This window comes from Somniosus microcephalus, chromosome 7 (assembly GCF_052327205.1).
Source record: "Somniosus microcephalus isolate GS21.2 chromosome 7, FLI_Smic_1.0, whole genome shotgun sequence".
Lineage (NCBI taxonomy): Eukaryota > Metazoa > Chordata > Chondrichthyes > Squaliformes > Somniosidae > Somniosus > Somniosus microcephalus.
In genome coordinates this window covers 7,742,477-7,759,794 of record NC_140993.1, presented here as the reverse complement: position 1 = coordinate 7,759,794, position 17,318 = coordinate 7,742,477, and the positions used below count along the sequence as shown (strand labels likewise).

The 17,318-nt window shown below is 48.0% G+C and overlaps 1 protein-coding gene across 1 annotated transcript in view; it reads left to right on the top strand.

Moving 5' to 3' along the window:
- Positions 1-17,318, top strand: part of faim2a (Fas apoptotic inhibitory molecule 2a) — a 54,116-nt gene that overhangs the window by 4,179 nt on the left and 32,619 nt on the right. The window contains exon 2 of the mRNA XM_085992198.1: positions 13,332-13,604. Within this exon, the coding sequence (XP_085848324.1) occupies positions 13,376-13,604 (229 nt within the window). The 5' untranslated portion in view covers positions 13,332-13,375. The remainder of the gene's footprint in view (positions 1-13,331; positions 13,605-17,318) is intronic.

The following is a 17,318-nucleotide window of genomic DNA, read 5'->3' as shown; positions in this document are numbered from 1 at the left end:
TGAGAAGAGATTGAGTAAACTAGGCCTGTATTCTCTTGAATTCAGAAGAATGAGGGGATCTCATTGAAGCACACAAAATTATTGCAGGGCTTGATAGGGTGGATGCTGGGAGAATGTTTCCCTTGGCTGGGGAGTCTAGACCCAGGGGCCACAGCCTCAGGATAAAGGGTAGGCCATTCAGGACTGAGATGAGGAGAAATTTCTTCACACAGAGAGTGGTGAACCTTTGGAATTCTCTACCCCAGAGGGCTGTGGAGGCTGTCATTGGGTATATTCAAAACAGAAGTCGATAGATTTCTGACTAGTAAGGGCATCAAGGGATATGGCGATAGGGCCGGTGAATGGAGTTGAGGCAGAAGATCAGCCATGATCTCATTGAATGGCGGAGCAGACTCGAAGGGCTGAATGGCCGACTCCTCCTATTTTTTTTTAATTCATTGATGTGATGTGGGCGTCGCTGGCTAGGCCTGCATTCAGTGCCCATCCCTAATTGCCCTTGAGAAGATGGTGGTGAGCCGCCTTCTTGAACCGCTGCAGTCCATATGGTGTAGGTACACCCACAATGCTGTTAGGAAGGGAGTTCCAGGATTTTGGCCCAGGGACAGCGAAGGAACGGCAATACAGGTCCAAGTCAGGATGGTGTGTGGCTTGGAGGGGAACTTGTAGGCGGTGATGTTCTCATGTGTCTGCTGCCCTTGTCCTAAGTGGTAGAGGTCGCGGGTTTGGAAGGTGCTGTTGAAGGAGCTTTGGCGAGTTGCTGCAGTGCATCTTGTAGATGGTACACACTGCAGCCACAGTGCGCCGGTGGTGGAGGGAGTGAATGTTGAAGGTGGTGGATGGAGTGCCAATCAAGCGGGCTGCTTTATCCTGAATGGTGTCGAGCTTCTTGAGTGTTGTTGGAGCTGTACTCATCCAGGCAAGTGGAGAGTATTCCATCACACTCCTGACTTGTGCCTTGTAGATGGTGGAAAGGCTTTGGGGAGTCAGGAGGTGAGACACTCGCCGCAGAATTCCCAGCTTCTGGCCTGCTCTTGTAGCCACAGTATTTAAATGGCTGGTCCAGTTCAGTTTCTGATCAATGGTAACCCCCAGGATGTTGATAGTGGGGGATTCAGCGATGGTAAGGCCATTGAATGTCAAGGGGAGATGGTTAGAGTCTCGCTTGTTGGAGATGGTCATTGCCTGGCACTTGTGTGGTGCGAATGTTACTTGCCACTTGTCAGCCCAAGTCTGAATGTTGTCCAGGTCTTGCTGCATATGGACACGGACTGCGTCAGTATCTGACGAGTCTCGAATGGTGCTGAACAGTGTGCAATCATCAGCGAACATCCCCACTTCTGACCTTATGATGGAGGGAAGGTCATTGATGAAACAGCTGAAGATGGTTGGGCCTAGGACACTGCCCTGAGGAACTCCTGCAGTGATGTCATGTGATTGAGATGAATGACCTCCAACAACCACAGCCAACTTCCTTTGTGCTAGGTATGATTCCAACCAATGGAGAGTTTCCCCCTTGATTCCCATTGACTTCAGTTTTGCTAGAGCTCCTTGATGCCACACTCCATCAAATGCTGCCTTGATGTCAAGGGCAGTCACTCTCAGCTCACCTCTGGAATTCAGCTCTTTTGTCCATGTTTGGACCAAGGCTGTAATGAGGTCGGGAGCCGAGTGGCCCTGGCGGAACCCAAACTGGGCATCAGTTAGCAGGTTATTGCTGAGTAAGTGCCGCTTGATGGCACTGTCGACGACACCTTCCATCACTTTGCTGATGATTGAGAGTAGACTGATGGGACGGTAATTGGCCGGGTCGGATTTGTCCTGCTTTTTGTAGACAGGACATACTTGGGCAATTTTCCACATTGCCGGGTAGATGCCAGTGTTGTAGCTGTACTGGAACATTGCGTGTATCAATGTTACAGATAAATGAATAAAAGTAATTCACTGGCTATAAAGCGCTTTGGGATGTACTGAGGCCGCGAAAGGTCCTGGACAAATACAAGTCATTCTCTCTTTGCCGTCTACGTATGTTTGTAACATTTATTTGTGACCATTGCAGTGGCTTGAGCAGGTCTGCACACGCGGGGGGGGCACAACGATACTGCTCAATCTGGCTTTAGTACAGCTTGACGCAGGATCCAAACTGCAGCCTATTGTAATGGTGGTCACTGTTTCCGATCACACTTTTGTTCTGCTCTTGTGTGTTAATGATGTTTAGATATTCTAGAAATCCAGTTACTCCTTATGTTGGAGAGTGGTGATGTTTGTTCCTATATTGATAGGCTGTGTTATTTCCCTGTTGGTCAGTACAGTAAATATAAAGAGCTCTTTGGAATCATTTCATGAGAGCCAAGCAGCTGTCGTCTATGTACTTTTGCTGATCAACCTTCCCTTCAGAACAAAAGAAAAGGTTAAAAGTAAAGGAGAAGGATAAATCCGCAATCACAGGCTATTTGGACAAGCATGAACAAATAAAGGCGAGCCAGGACGGCTTTGTTAAGGGCAAATCGTGTTTAAGAACATCAGAACTAGGAGCAGGAGTGGGCCATACAGCCCCTCGAGCCGGCTCCGCCATTCAATAAGATCATCGCTGAACTTCTACATCAACTCCACCTTCCTGCCCGGTCCCCATATCTCTTGACTCCTTTAGTGCCCAAAATTATATCAGTCTCAGTCTTATACTCAACGACTGAGCCTCCACAGCCCTCTGGGGCAGAGAATTCCAAAGATTCACCACCCTCTGAGTGAAGAAATTTCTCCTCATCTCGGTCCTAACTGGCTGACTCCTTATTCTGAGACTGTGACCCCTGGTTCTAGACACTCCAGCCAGGGGAAACACCCTCCCTGCATCTACCCTGTCAAGCCCTCTAAGAATTTCATATGTTTCAATGAGATCACCCCTCATTCTTCTAAACTCCAGAGACTTACTTGATTTAGTTTTTTGATGAAGTAATAGAGAGGGTGGATGAGGACACTGCAGTTGATGATGTGTATACGGACCTTCAAAAGGCGTTTGATGAAGTACCACGTATTGGTTAAAAGGGGCAGTAACAGCATGGATACAAAACTGGTTAAGGAATAGAAAGCAGCATTGTGGTGACTGGCTGTTTTTCAGACTGGAGGGCGGTCGACAGTGGTGTTCCCCAGGGCTCAGTACTAGGACACTGCTGTTTTTGACATACATTAATGACTTGGACTTGGGTGTACAGGGCACAATTTTGAAATTTGCAGATGGCACGAAACTTGGAAGTGTAGTAAACAGTGAGGAAAATAGCAACAAACTTCAAGAAGACATGGTGGAATAGGCAGACACATGGCAGATGAAATTCAATGTAGAAAAATGTGAGGTGATACATTTGGTCGGAAGAATGGGGAGAGACTAAATGGTACGATTTTAAAGGGGGTGCAAGAACAGAGACACCTGGGGGTGTTTGTGCACAAATCTCTGAAGGTGGCAGGACAGGTGAACAAAATAGTTAATAAAGCACATGGGATCCTGGGCTTCATAAATAGAGGCAGAGAGGACAACAGCCAGGAAATTATTGCTAAACCTGTATAAACACTGGTTCAGCCCCAGCTGGAGTATTGTGTCCAATTCTGGGCACCGCACTTTAGGAAGGATGTGAAGGCTTTGGAGAGGGTGCAGAGGAGATTTACCAGAATGGTTCCGGGGACGAGGGAATTCAGTGATGTGGAGAGACTGGAGAAGCTGGGGTTGTTCTCCTTGGAGCAGAGAAGGTTAAGAGGAGCTTTGATAGAGGTGTTTAAAATCATGAAGGGTTTAGACAGGGTGAATAAAACTAGTTTCCCGTGGCTGTAGGGTCAATAATCAGAGGGCACAGATTTAAAGTGATTGGCAAAAGAATCAGAGGGGACAGGAGGAAAACCTTTTTTACGCAGCGAGTGGTCAGGATTGGGAACGCACTGCCTGATGGGGCAGTGGAGACAGATTCAATGGTAGCCTTCAAAAGGGAATTGGATAAATACTTGAAGGAGAAATTGCAGGGATGCGGGGAAAGAGCGGGGGAGGGGGACTGACTGGATTGCTCTTTGACAGAGCCGCTGCACACTCGATGGGCCGAATGGCCGCCTTCTGGGCTGTTCAATGAAATAACACTTGCATTTCATCTTGTTTCAAAGTGATGCATGCAATACATTTGTTTCTGAAGAACAACAATGTGTTGTGTGGGTAAACAGCCTAAATATTCTAAACCGTATGTTCTGGACTAATACATTACTGGAAAAATGACACAAAGTCGGCGAGTCAGCCGTGGCTCAGTGGGCAGCACTCTTGCCTGTGAGTCAGAAGGTCGAAAGGACAAGCCCCACTCCAGAGACTGGAAGACATAAGCCAGGAATTCAGCTCTTTTGTCCATGTTTGGACCAAGGCTGTAATGGGGTCTGGAGCCGAGTGGACCTGGCGGAACCCAAACTGAGCATCAGTGAGCAGATTATTGGTGAGCAAGTGCCGCTTGATAGCACTGTCGATGACAGCTTCCATCACTTTGCTGATGATTGAGAGTAGACTGATGGGGCAGTAATTGGCCAGATTGGATTTGTCCTGCTTTTTGTGGGCAGGACATACCTGGGCAGTTTTCCACATTGTCGGATAGATGCCAGTGTTGTAGCTGTACTGGAACAGCTTGGCTAGAGGCGCGGCTAGTTCTGGAGCACAAGTCTTCAGCACGACAGCCGGGATGTTGTCGGGGCCTTTGCTGTATCCAGTGCACTCAGCCATTTCCTGATATCGCGTGGAGTGAATCGAATTGGCTGAAGACTGGCTTCTGTGATGGTGGGGACCTCGAGGAGGCTGAGGTGGATCATCTGCTCGGCACTTCTGGCTAAAAATGGTTGCAAACGCTTCAGCCTTGTCTTTTGCACTCACATGCTGGGCTCCACCATCATTGAGGATGGGGATGTTCATGGAGCCTCCTCCTCCAGTTAGTTGTTTATTGGTCCACCACCATTCACGACTGGATGTGGCAGGACTGCAGAGCTTTGATCTGATCCGTTGATTGTGGGATCGCTTTGCTCTGTCTATAGCATGCTGCTTCTGCTGTTTAGCATGCATGTAGTCCTGTGTTGCAGCATCCCCAGGTTGGCACCTCACTTTTAGGTACGCCTGGTGCTGTTCCTGGCATGCGCTTACACTCCTCATTGAACCAGGGGTTGGTCTCCTGGCTTAATGGTAATGGTAGAGTGAGAGATATGCTGGACCATGAGGTTACAGATTGTGGCGGAATACAATTCTGCTGCTGCTGATGGCCTACAGTGCCTCATGGATGCCCAGTTTTGAGCTGCTGGATCTGTTCTGAATCTATCCCATTTAGCACGGTGGTAGTGCCACACAACACGATGGAGGGTGTCCTCCATGTGAAGACGGGACTTCGCCTCCACAGTGACTGTGCGATGGTCACTGCTACCAATACTGTCATGGACAAGATGCATTTGCGACAGTTACATTGGTGAGAACGAGGTCAAGTAGGTTTTTCCCTCGTGTTGGTTCTCTCACCACCTGTCGCAGGCCCAGTCTGGTAGTTATGTCCTTTAGGCCTCGGCCAGCTCGGTCAGCAGTGGTGCTACCGAGCCACTCTTGGTGATGGACATTGAAGTCCCCACCCAGAGTACATTCTGTGCTCTTGCTACTCTCAGTGCTTCTTCCAAGTAGTGTTCAACATGGAGGAGTACTGATTCATCAGCTGAGGGGGGGCGGTAGGTGGTAATCAGCAGGAGCTTTCCTTACTCATAGAAACATCGAAGATAGGAGCAGGAGTAGGCCATTCGGCCCCTCGAGCCTGCTCCGCCATTCAATGAGATCATGGCTGATCATCCAAATTCAGTACCCTGTCCCTGCCTTCTCCCCATATCCCTTGATCCCTTTAGCCTTAAGAAATATATCCAACTCCTTCTTGAATATATTTAATGAATTGGCCTCAACTGTCTTCTGTGGTAGAGAATTCCACAGGTTCACCACTCTCTGGGTGAAGAAATTCCTCCTCATCTCTGTCCTAAATGGCTTACCCCTTATCCTTAGACTGTGACCCCTGGTTCTGGACTCCCCGGCCATCGGGAACATCCTTCCTGCATCTAGTCTGTCTAGTCCTGTTAGAATTTTATAAGTTTCAATGAGATCCCCTCTCATTCTTCTAAACTCCAGCGAGTATAAGCCTAATCGACCCAATCTCTCTTCATACGTCATTCCTGCGATCCCAGGTATCAGTCTGGTGAATCTTCGCTGAACTCCCTCCATGGCAAGAACATCCTTCCTCAGATATGGTGACCAAAACTGCACACAATACTCAAGGTGTGGTGTCACCAAGGCCCTGTACAACTGCAGCAAGACATCCTTGTTCCTGTACTCGAATCCTCTCGCTACGAAGGCCAACATACCATTTGCCTTCTTAACCACCTGCTGCACCTGCATGCTTACCTTCAGCGACTGGTGCACAAGGACACCCAGGTCTCGTTGCACTTCCCCTTTTCCCAATCTATTGCCATTCAGATAATCTGCCTTCCTGTTTTTGCCACCAAAGTGGATAACCTCGCATTTATCCACATTATACTGCATCTGCCCAGTCGCCCAACCTGTCCAAATCATACTGGAGTTTCTCTGCATCCTCCTCACAGCACACACGCCCACCTAGCTTTGTGTCGTCTGCAAACTTGGAGATATTACATCTAGTTCCCTCGTCTAGATCATTAATGATATACCTATCAATTCATTCCATGAAAAGCGACGAGTTAAGATAGTAACTATAGGTTTTTATTGGCTAAATAACAGAGCCCACCCTCGTGGGTGATCGGTTCCAACAAGGAAGAATACTAGCCAATCAGTCACCTTTATACCTGGGCAAGCAGGCGGAGCCATGGGCGGAGTCAGCTGAGGTATGCCTAGGTATAACAGCGTGCGTGGCAAGAGGTAACCTTGTGTAGTGATAACAACAGTGTAAACAGTGATAACAACAGTGTAACAATAGTGAACGGTTGTGAACGATAACAGTGGTTTACCACAATTAATATATATTGTGAATAGCTGGGGTTCTAGCACCGATCCCTGCGGTACCCCACTAGTCACTGCCTTCCACTCGGAAAAAGACCAGTTTATTCCAACTCTTTGCTTCCTGTCTGCCAACCAGTTCTCTATCCAAGTCAGTACCTTGCTCCCAATCCCATGTCTTTAACTTTGCACGCTAATCTCTTATGCGGGACCTTATCGAAAGCCTTTTGAAAGTCCAAATACACCACATCCACTGGTTCTCCCTTATCTATTCTACCAGTTACATCCTCAAAGAATTCCAGTAGATTAGTCAAGCACGATTTACCTTTTGTAAATCCATGTTGACTTTGTCCGATCCTGTCACTGTTTTCCAAGTGCTCTGCTATTACATCTTTTATAATGGACTCTAGCATTTTCCCCACTGCCGATTTCAGGCTTGCCAGTCTATATATAATTCCCTGTTTTTTTCTCTACCACCTTTTTTGAATAGTGGGGTAACATTAGCTACCCTCCAATCCATGGGTACTGTTCCAGAGTCTATCGAGTTCTGGAAGATGACCAGCAATGCATCTACTATTGCTAGGGCCACTTCCTTAAGTACCCTAGGATGTAGATTATCAGGCCCTGGGGATTTATCGGCCTTCAATCCCGTCAATTTCCCTAACACCATTTCCCTACAAATACTGATTTCATTCAGTTCCTCCCTCCCATTAGACCCTGTGTTCCCCGACATGTAAGAAATCGCTGTTCGATTCAAAGCTGGGTTTTAATTCTTAGAACAGAGACTGACAGGCAGCCGGGAACAGAGAGCAGAAAGGCCAGCAAGGTCGAATATCAAGCAGCAAAAGACAAATGGAAGTGATAAGGGAATCGTAAAATGCAAAACATCACAGGGTGGTGGGATAATAGACAAAAATGTAGCCGAAAAGTCATAAAATGTCCTTAAAGAAACATAACAAAACATTCCTCAGAAAGATAAGAGGGAGGTTTCATCAGCCATGCAGAAAGGGACGGCGAGGGATGCCTTCCCGCTTCACAATTGGACAATAGGATGGGGATCAAATGATGGACACCAGGTGATAACCAGCCCACCGAAATAACTATAAATATAGACGACCGAGAGAGGAAACCAGGCAGTCAGGGGCGAAGGCTTCCCCGAGGTGGCTGCGGCCTAACACCTTGGTGAAGTTTAGCCTCCGAGGTGGTTGATGGCCTAACACCTTGGTCAAGTTTAGCCTCCGAGGTGGCTGACGGCCTAACACCTTGGTCAAGTTTAGCCTCCGAGGTGGTTGATGGCCTAACACCTTGGTCAAGTTTAGCCTCTGAGGTGGCTGATGGCCTAACACCTCCAGCAGCTCGAGAGATGACCCAACGGAAGTGACCGCTGCAGCAGACTGCAGGAATCCACCCAATCCGAGACCACCGTACTGCCTCCTCGTCCGTCCATCCGTGTCATTCCGATTCGGGAGTCGTAGATCGCTCCTACTGTCACGGGTTGTATGTCTATTATACTCGGCTTAAACCATATGTAATATCTGATTATGCCTTAAAACTGTAGCTATTTAATAAAAGCCTTACAACTTCTAAAGCCCTGTTGGGTAATCTGTGTGAGCCTGTGATCCTGAATCTTACAGACATCTCTGGGAGTTTATTTGTGTCCTCCTTTGTGAAGACAGAACCAAAGTATGTATTTAATTGGTTCGCCATTTCTTTGTTCCCCATTATAAATTCCCCTGATTCTGACTGCAAGGGACCTACGCATGACTTTACCAATCTTTTTCTCTTCACATATCTATAGAAGCTTTTACAGTCAGTTTTTATGTTCCCTGAAAGCTTACTCTCATACTCTATTTTCCCCCTCTTAATTAATCCCTTTGCCCTCCTTTGCTGAATCCTAAACTGCTCCCAATCCTCAGGTTTGCTGCTTTTTCTGGCCAATTTATATGTCCTCCTTGGATCTTATGCTATCCCTAATTTCCTTTGTTAGCCAATGTTGAGTCACCTTTTTTGTTTTATTTTTATGCCAAACAGGGATGAACAAATTCTGTAGTTCATCCATGCGATCTTTAAATGTTTGCCATTGCCTATTCACCGTCAACCCTTTAAGTAACATTCCCCAATCCATCCTAGCCAACTCGCGCCTCATACCATCGTAGTTTCCATTACTTAAATTCAGTACCCAAGTCTCTGAATTAACTACTTCACTCTCCATCTTAATGAAGAATTCTATCATATTATGATCGCTCCTCCCCAAGGGGCCTCGCACAACAAGATTACTAATTAATCCTTTCTCATTACATAATACCCAGTCTAAGATGGTCTGATCTCTAGTTGGTTCCTCGACATATTGGTCCAGGAAACCATCCCGTATACACTCTAGGAAATCCTCCTCCACAGTATTGTTACTAATTTGGTTAGCCCAATCTATATTTAGATTAAAGTCACCCATGATAACTGCTGTGCCCTTATTGCACGCGTCTCTAATTTCCTGTTTAATGCCATCCCCAATCTCAGCATTACTGTTTGGGGGTCTGTATACAACTCCCACTAATGTTTTCTGCCCCTTGGTATTTCTCAGCTCTACCCATACAGATTCCACATCAGCGCTAATATCCTTCCTTACTATTGTGTTAATCTCCTCTTTAACCAGCAATGCTACCCCACTGCCTTTTCCTTTTTGCCTGTCCTTCCTGAATATTGAATATCCCTGGATGTTGAATTCCCAGCCTTGGTCACCTTGGAGCCATTTCTCCGTAATCCCAATTATATCATATCCGTTTACATCTATTTGCGCAGCTAATTCATCCACCTTATTACGAATGCTCCTCGCATTAAGACACAAAGCCTTCAGGCTTGTTTTTTTAACACTTAGACCTTTTAGAATTATTGTTTACTGCGGCCATGTTTGATTTACACCCTTGATTTCTCTGACTGCCACTTTTGCTTTTCTCCTTCCTGTCTTTTGCTTCTATCCTTGTTTCCCTTTCCACTGTCTCCCTGCTCAGGTTCCCAACCCCCTGCCATTTTAGTTTAAACCCTCCCCCACAGCACTAGCAAACACTCCCCCTAGGACATCAGTCCCGGTCCTGCCCAGGTGCAAACAGTCCAGTTTGTACTAGTCCCACCTCCCCCAGAACTGGTTCCAATGTCCCAGGAATTTGAATCCCTCCTCCTTGCACCATTCTTCTAGCCAGGTATTCATCTGAAATATCCTTCTATTTCTACTCTTGACTAGCACGTGGCACTGGTAGCAATCCTGAGATTACTACCTTTGAGATCCTATTTTTAAATTTACCTCCTAACTCCCTATATTCAGCTTTTAGGACCTCATCCCGTTTTTTACCTATATTGTTGATACCTATATACACCACGACAACTGGCTGTTCACCCTCCCCCCTCCAGAATGCCCTGCAGCCGCTCCGAGACATCCTTGACCCTTGCACCAGGGAGGCAACGTACCATCCTGGAGTCTCGTTTATGGCGGCAGAAACGCCTATCTATTCCTCTTACAATAGAATCCCCTATCACTATAGCTCTCCCACTCTTTTTCCTCCCGTCCCGTGCAGCAAAACCACCCACGGTGCCAGGCAGTTGGTTGCTGCTGCCATCCTCCCCAACAATATCCAAAGCGGTATATCTGTTTGAGAGAGGGATGGCCACAGGGGACCCCTGCATTACCTGTCTGCGCCTACTACTCTGCCTGGTGGTCACCCATTCCCTTCCTGCCTGTGCAGCCTTTACCTGCGGTGTGACCAACTGATTAAACGTGATATCCACGACGTCCTCAGCATCGCGAATGCTCCAGTATGTATCCATTCGCAGCTCCAGCGTCGCAGTGCGGTCTGCCAGTAGCTGCAGCTGGATACACATCCCGCACACATGGTCGTCGGGGACATAGGAAGTGTCCCTGATTTCCCACATAGTGCAGGAGGAGCATGCCACGGGGCTGAGCTTTGCTGCCATGACTTAACCTTTAATTAATTTAAATTAAATCAATACCGCCAATTATACTACAATTAAATGATATACTCAAGGGCCCTGGTTTCCTAGCACTCCCCGCTACACAACATAGACCTTAGAAACTATAACCACAAAATTAAGACCTTCTAAATTTTATAAACTATGAACTGTCAAACTATAGAGTAGTATAAGTACTCACCCAATCAGCTGCTTCCTCCTGCCCGCGTCACGTTTTGAATCGTGACGTGGTTCTGGAATGCTGCCGCCGGTCTGCGAGATTGATAAGCCTGTGGAAAAAAAGCCCGCGAAAGTGAGTTTAAATACTCACTGAACCTCCGCTCTCATGCTTGACCTGAAGCCATGAGACTTCATGGGGTCTGGAGTCAATGTTGAGGACTCCCAGGGTCAGTCCCTCCCAACTATATACCACTGTGCCACCTGGTGGATCTCTCCTGCTGGTGGGACAAAACATACCCAGGGACGGTGATGGAGGAGTTTGGGACATTGACTGAAAGGTATGATTCTGTGGGTATGACTATGTCAGGCTGTTGCTTGACCAGCTCTCCCAATTTTGGCACAAGTCCCCAGATATTGGTGAGGAGGACTTTGCAGGGTCGACTGGGCTGGGGGTGTGTCTTTGTCGTGTCCGAAGTTGGTGCCGAGGTCGATGCCGGGTGGTCTGTCCAGTTTAATTAATTTTTTCATAGCGGTTTGTAACAACTACGTGGCTTCTAGGCCATTTCAGAGGACAGTTAAGAGTCAACCACATTCCTGTGGGTCTGGAGTCACGTGAGACCAGGTAAGGATGGTAGATTTCCAGATTGCCAGACCAGGTAAGGATGGTAGATTTCCAGATTGCCAGACCAGGTAAGGATGGTAGATTTCCAGATTGCCAGACCAGGTAAGGATGGTAGATTTCCAGATTGCCAGACCAGGTAAGGATGGTAGATTTCCAGATTGCCAGACCAGGTAAGGATGGTAGATTTCCAGATTGCCAGACCAGGTAAGGATGGTAGATTTCCAGATTGCCAGACCAGGTAAGGACGGTAGATTTCCAGATTGCCAGACCAGGTAAGGATGGTAGATTTCCAGATTGCCAGACCAGGTAAGGACGGTAGATTTCCAGATTGCCAGACCAGGTAAGGATGGTAGATTTCCAGATTGCCAGACCAGGTAAGGACGGTAGATTTCCAGATTGCCAGACCAGGTAAGGATGGTAGATTTCCTTCCCTAAAGGACATTAGTGAACCAGATGGGCTTTACGATAATTCGATAGTTTCATGGTCACCATTACTGATACCAGCTTTTTATTCCAGATTTATTTAATTAACTGAATTTAAATTCCCCAGCTGCCGTGGTGGGACTTGAACTCATGTCTTTGGATCATTAGTCCGGGCCTCTGGATTACTAGTCACTATGAAGCTGCCGGATTGTCATTACTTCGAAAGCAGAATTCCTGTTTTCAGTGCACACATTCTGCCTCACTCTAATTGTGGCGCTAGGGTCTACGAAGGAACTTGCGGTTTTATATATATGGCGCCTTTCACAACCTCCGGACATCCCAAAGCGCTTCACGGCAAATGAAGTACTATTGAAGTGTGACCACCATTGTCATGTAGCAAAGGCAGCAGCCAATTTGCACACAGCAAGACCCCACAAACAACAATGAAATGAATCACCTTGTTGATGTGTTTTCATGATGTCGCTTAAGGGATCATTTTTGTCCAGGACCCCAGGAGAACTCCCATGCACTTTTATTTTTATGTCCACCCGAGAGGGCAGACGGGGCCTCGGTTAAACGTCCCCTCCAACACCTGATGGACTTTCGTGACTCTGTGTGTTTTTACAACAATCCTTTTTTTTTTGACTGGTGAAATAAATGGTGTCGGCCGTGGCTCAGTGGGCAGCACTCTCGCCTTGGAGTCAAAAGGTTGTGGGTTCAAGTCCCAGTCCAGGGACTTGAGCCCCTAATTCAGGCTGACACTCCAGTGCAGTACTGAGGGAGTGCTGCACTGCCTGAGGTGCTGTCTTTTGGATGAGATGTTAAACCGAGGCCCCATCTGTCCTCAGGTGGATGTGAAAGTTCCCACAGCCACTATGTCGAAGAGCGGGGGGAGTTCTCCCTGGTGTCAATATTCATCCCTCACCCAACATCACTAAAACAGATTAGCTGGTCATTATCACATTGCTGTTTGTGGGAGCTTGCTGTGCGCAAATTGGCTGCTGCATTTCCTAGATTACAACAGTAACTACACTTCAAAAGTACTTCATTGGCTGTAAAGCGCTTTGAGAAGTGAAAGGCGCTATATAAATTCAGAATTTATTTTTCAAAGATTGGAGCAGCGCGACTTGCTAACGGCATTCTCTTCTCTTCCAGCATCCTATCCGATTTCCCGTTGAACAGAGCACGACCGTTGAATCATGGCACTTCCTGTGGCACCGCCAAGCTACGCTGAGGCAATGGCGAGCAAAGAGCCGCCGTTCCCGGGCCAGCAGCCTTACGCCGGCCAGCAGCCTTACGCCATCCAGCAGCCTTACCCGACCCAGCAGTCTTACGCCATCCAGCAGCCTTACCCGACCCAGCAGCCTATGCCCCAGCCTACGACTATGCCAGTGCAACCCAGCTGGGCATTTGTGCAGCCCAGCCCCAGTAAGTATCTGTACTTTGATTTGCAAAGCCTGTCCTATACGGGAGGAACACGAGTCGGCCATTCAGCCCCTCAAGCCATTCAGTTAGATCGTGGCTGATTTGTACCTTGACTCCACTACCCGCCTTGGTTCCACAACCCTTGATACCCTTACCCAACAAAAATCTATCAATCTCGGTCTTAACATTTTCAGTTGACCCCCAGCCTCAACAGCTTTTTGAGGGAGAGCGTTCCAGATTTTCACCACCCTTTGTGTGAAGGAGTGCTTCTCCGACATGCCTACTCCTGTTCTGATGTTCCAGCGCAAACATCACCAGTGACTGAATTTAGTTTTAAAATAAACCTGAAATATGCAGCAGGCAGCGACTTGTGATCTGGAACGCGCTGCCTGAAAGGGCGGTGGAAGCAGAATCAACAGTAACTTTCAAAAGGGAATTGGAGAAATACTTGAAGGAAACATTTTTGCAGGGCTGTGGGGCAGGAGCAGGGAACGGGACTAATTGAATAGTTATACCAACGAGCTGGCACAGGCAGCATCGGCCGAAAGTCCTCCTTCACGACTATCGTTCTATAATTCAATGATCTTTAAAGAAAAACTGCAGGACCTGCTCCCTTCATCGAACCGGCAGTATTGGCCTGTCCGTTCTCCCTGCCCGCCCGACACTTCCAGCACGATTTCTTAATTTCAGGTTTCCAACATGTTTGTTTCCCTCTTTATTTTGTTAGTAGTTTCAAAACCTTTTGTCTTCCTTTGACATAAGAACTTCGGACTATTCTACTCCAGAGTTATACAGTGACAGACCTGTACCCCCCAGTACTGTACCCCAGTGTTATACAGTGACAGACGTGTACCCCCCAGTACTGTACCCCAGTGTTATACAGTGACAGACGTGTACCCCCCAGTACTGTACCCCAGTGTTATACAGTGACAGACCTGTACCCCCCAGTACTGTACCCCAGAGTTATACAGTGACAGACCTGTACCCCCCAGTACTGTACCCCAGTGTTATACAGTGACAGACCTGTACCCACCAGTACTGTACCCATGTTATAGTGACAGACCTGTACCCCCCAGTACTGTACCCCAGTGTTATACAGTGACAGACCTGTACCCCCCAGTACTGTACCCCAGTGTTATACAGTGACAGACGTGTACCCCCCAGTACTGTACCCCAGTGTTATACAGTGACAGACGTGTACCCCCCAGTACTGTACCCCAGTGTTATACAGTGACAGACCTGTACCCCCCAGTACTGTACCCCAGAGTTATACAGTGACAGACCTGTACCCCAGTGTTATACAGTGACAGACCTGTACCCACCAGTACTGTACCCATGTTATAGTGACAGACCTGTACCCCCCAGTACTGTACCCCAGTGTTATACAGTGACAGACCTGTACCCCCCTGTACTGTACCCCAGTGTTATACAGTGACAGACCTGTACCCACCAGTACTGCACCCCAGTGTTATACAGTGACAGACCTGTCCCCACCAGTACTGTACCCCAGTGTTATACAGTGACAGACCTGTACCCACCAGTACTGTACCCCAGTGTTATACAGTGACAGACCTGTACCCACCAGTACTGTACCCCAGTGTTATACAGTGACAGACCTGTACCCCCCAGTACTGTACCCCAGTGTTATACAGCGACAGACCTGTACCCACCAGTACTGTACCCCAGAGTTATACAGTGACAGACCTGTACCCCAGTGTTATACAGTGACAGACCTGTACCCACCAGTACTGTACCCCAGTGTTATACAGTGACAGATCTGTCCCCACCAGTACTGTACCCCAGTGTTATACAGTGACAGACCTGTACCCACCAGTACTGTACCCCAGTGTTATACAGTGACAGACCTCTACCCACCAGTACTGTACCCCAGTGTTATACAGTGACAGACCTGTACCCCCCAGTACTGTACCCCAGTGTTATACAGTGACAGACCTGTACCCACCAGTACTGTACCCCAGTGTTATACAGTGACAGACCTGTACCCACCAGTACTGTACCCCAGTGTTATACAGTGACAGACCTGTACCCCCCAGTACTGTACCCCAGTGTAATACAGGGACAGACCTGTACCCCCCAGTACTGTACCCCAGTGTTATACAGTGACAGACCTGTACCCACCAGTACTATACCCCAGTGTTATACAGTGACAGACCTGTACCCCCCAGTACTGTACCCCAGTGTAATACAGGGACAGACCTGTACCCCCCAGTACTGTACCCCAGTGTTATACAGGGACAGATCTGTACCCCCCAGTACTGTACCCCAGTGTTATACAGTGACAGACCTGTACCCCCCAGTACTGTACCCCAGTGTTATACAGTGACAGACCTGTACCCACCAGTACTGTACCCCAGTGTTATACAGTGACAGACCTGTACCCCCCAGTACTGTACCCCAGTGTAATACAGGAACAGACCTGTACCCACCAGTACTGTACCCCAGTGTTATACAGCGACAGACATGTACCCACCAGTACTGTACCCCAGTGTTATACAGTGACAGACCTGTACCCACCAGTACTGTACCCCAGTGTTAGTGACAGACCTGTACCCACCAGTACTGTACCCCAGTGTTAGTGACAGACCTGTACCCCCCAGTACTGTACCCCAGTGTAATACAGGGACAGACCTGTACCCACCAGTACTGTACCCCAGTGTTAGTGACAGACCTGTACCCCCCAGTACTGTACCCCAGTGTAATACACGGACAGACCTGTACCCACCAGTACTGTACCCCAGTGTTATACAGTGACAGACCTGTACCCACCAGTACTGTACCCCAGTGTTAGTGACAGACCTGTACCCACCAGTACTGTACCCCAGTGTTAGTGACAGACCTGTACCCACCAGTACTGTACCCCAGTGTTATACAGTGACAGACCTGTACCCACCAGTACTGTACCCCAGTGTTATACAGTGACAGACCTGTACCCACCAGTACTGTACCCCAGTGTTATACAGTGACAGACCTCTACCCACCAGTACTGTACCCCAGTGTTAGACAGCGACAGACCTGTACCCACCAGTACTGTACCCCAGTGTTATACAGTGACAGACCTCTACCCACCAGTACTGTACCCCAGTGTTATACAGCGACAGACCTGTACCCACCAGTACTGTACCCCAGTGTTATACAGTGACAGACCTGTACCCACCAGCACTGTACCCCAGTGTTATACACTGACAGACCTGTACCCACCACTACTGTACCCCAGTGTTATACAGTGACAGACCTGTACCCACCAGTACTGTACCTCAGTGTTATACAGTGACAGACCTGTACCCACCAGTACTGTACCCCAGTGTTATACAGTGACAGACCTGTACCCACCAGTACTGTACCCCAGTGTTACACAGTGACAGACCGGTACCCACCAGTACTGTACCCCAGTGTTATAGTGACAGACCTGTACCCACCAGTACTGTACCCCAGTGTTATACAGCGACAGACCTGTACCCACCAGTACTGTACCCCAGTGTTATAGTGACAGACCTGTACCCACCAGTACTGTACCCCAGTGTTATACAGTGACAGACCTGTACCCACCAGTACTGTACCCCAGTGTTAGTGACAGACCTGTACCCACCAGTACTGTACCCCAGTGTTAGTGACAGACCTGTACCCACCAGTACTGTACCCCAGTGTTATACAGTGACAGACCTGTACCCACCAGTACTGTACCCCAGTGTTATACAG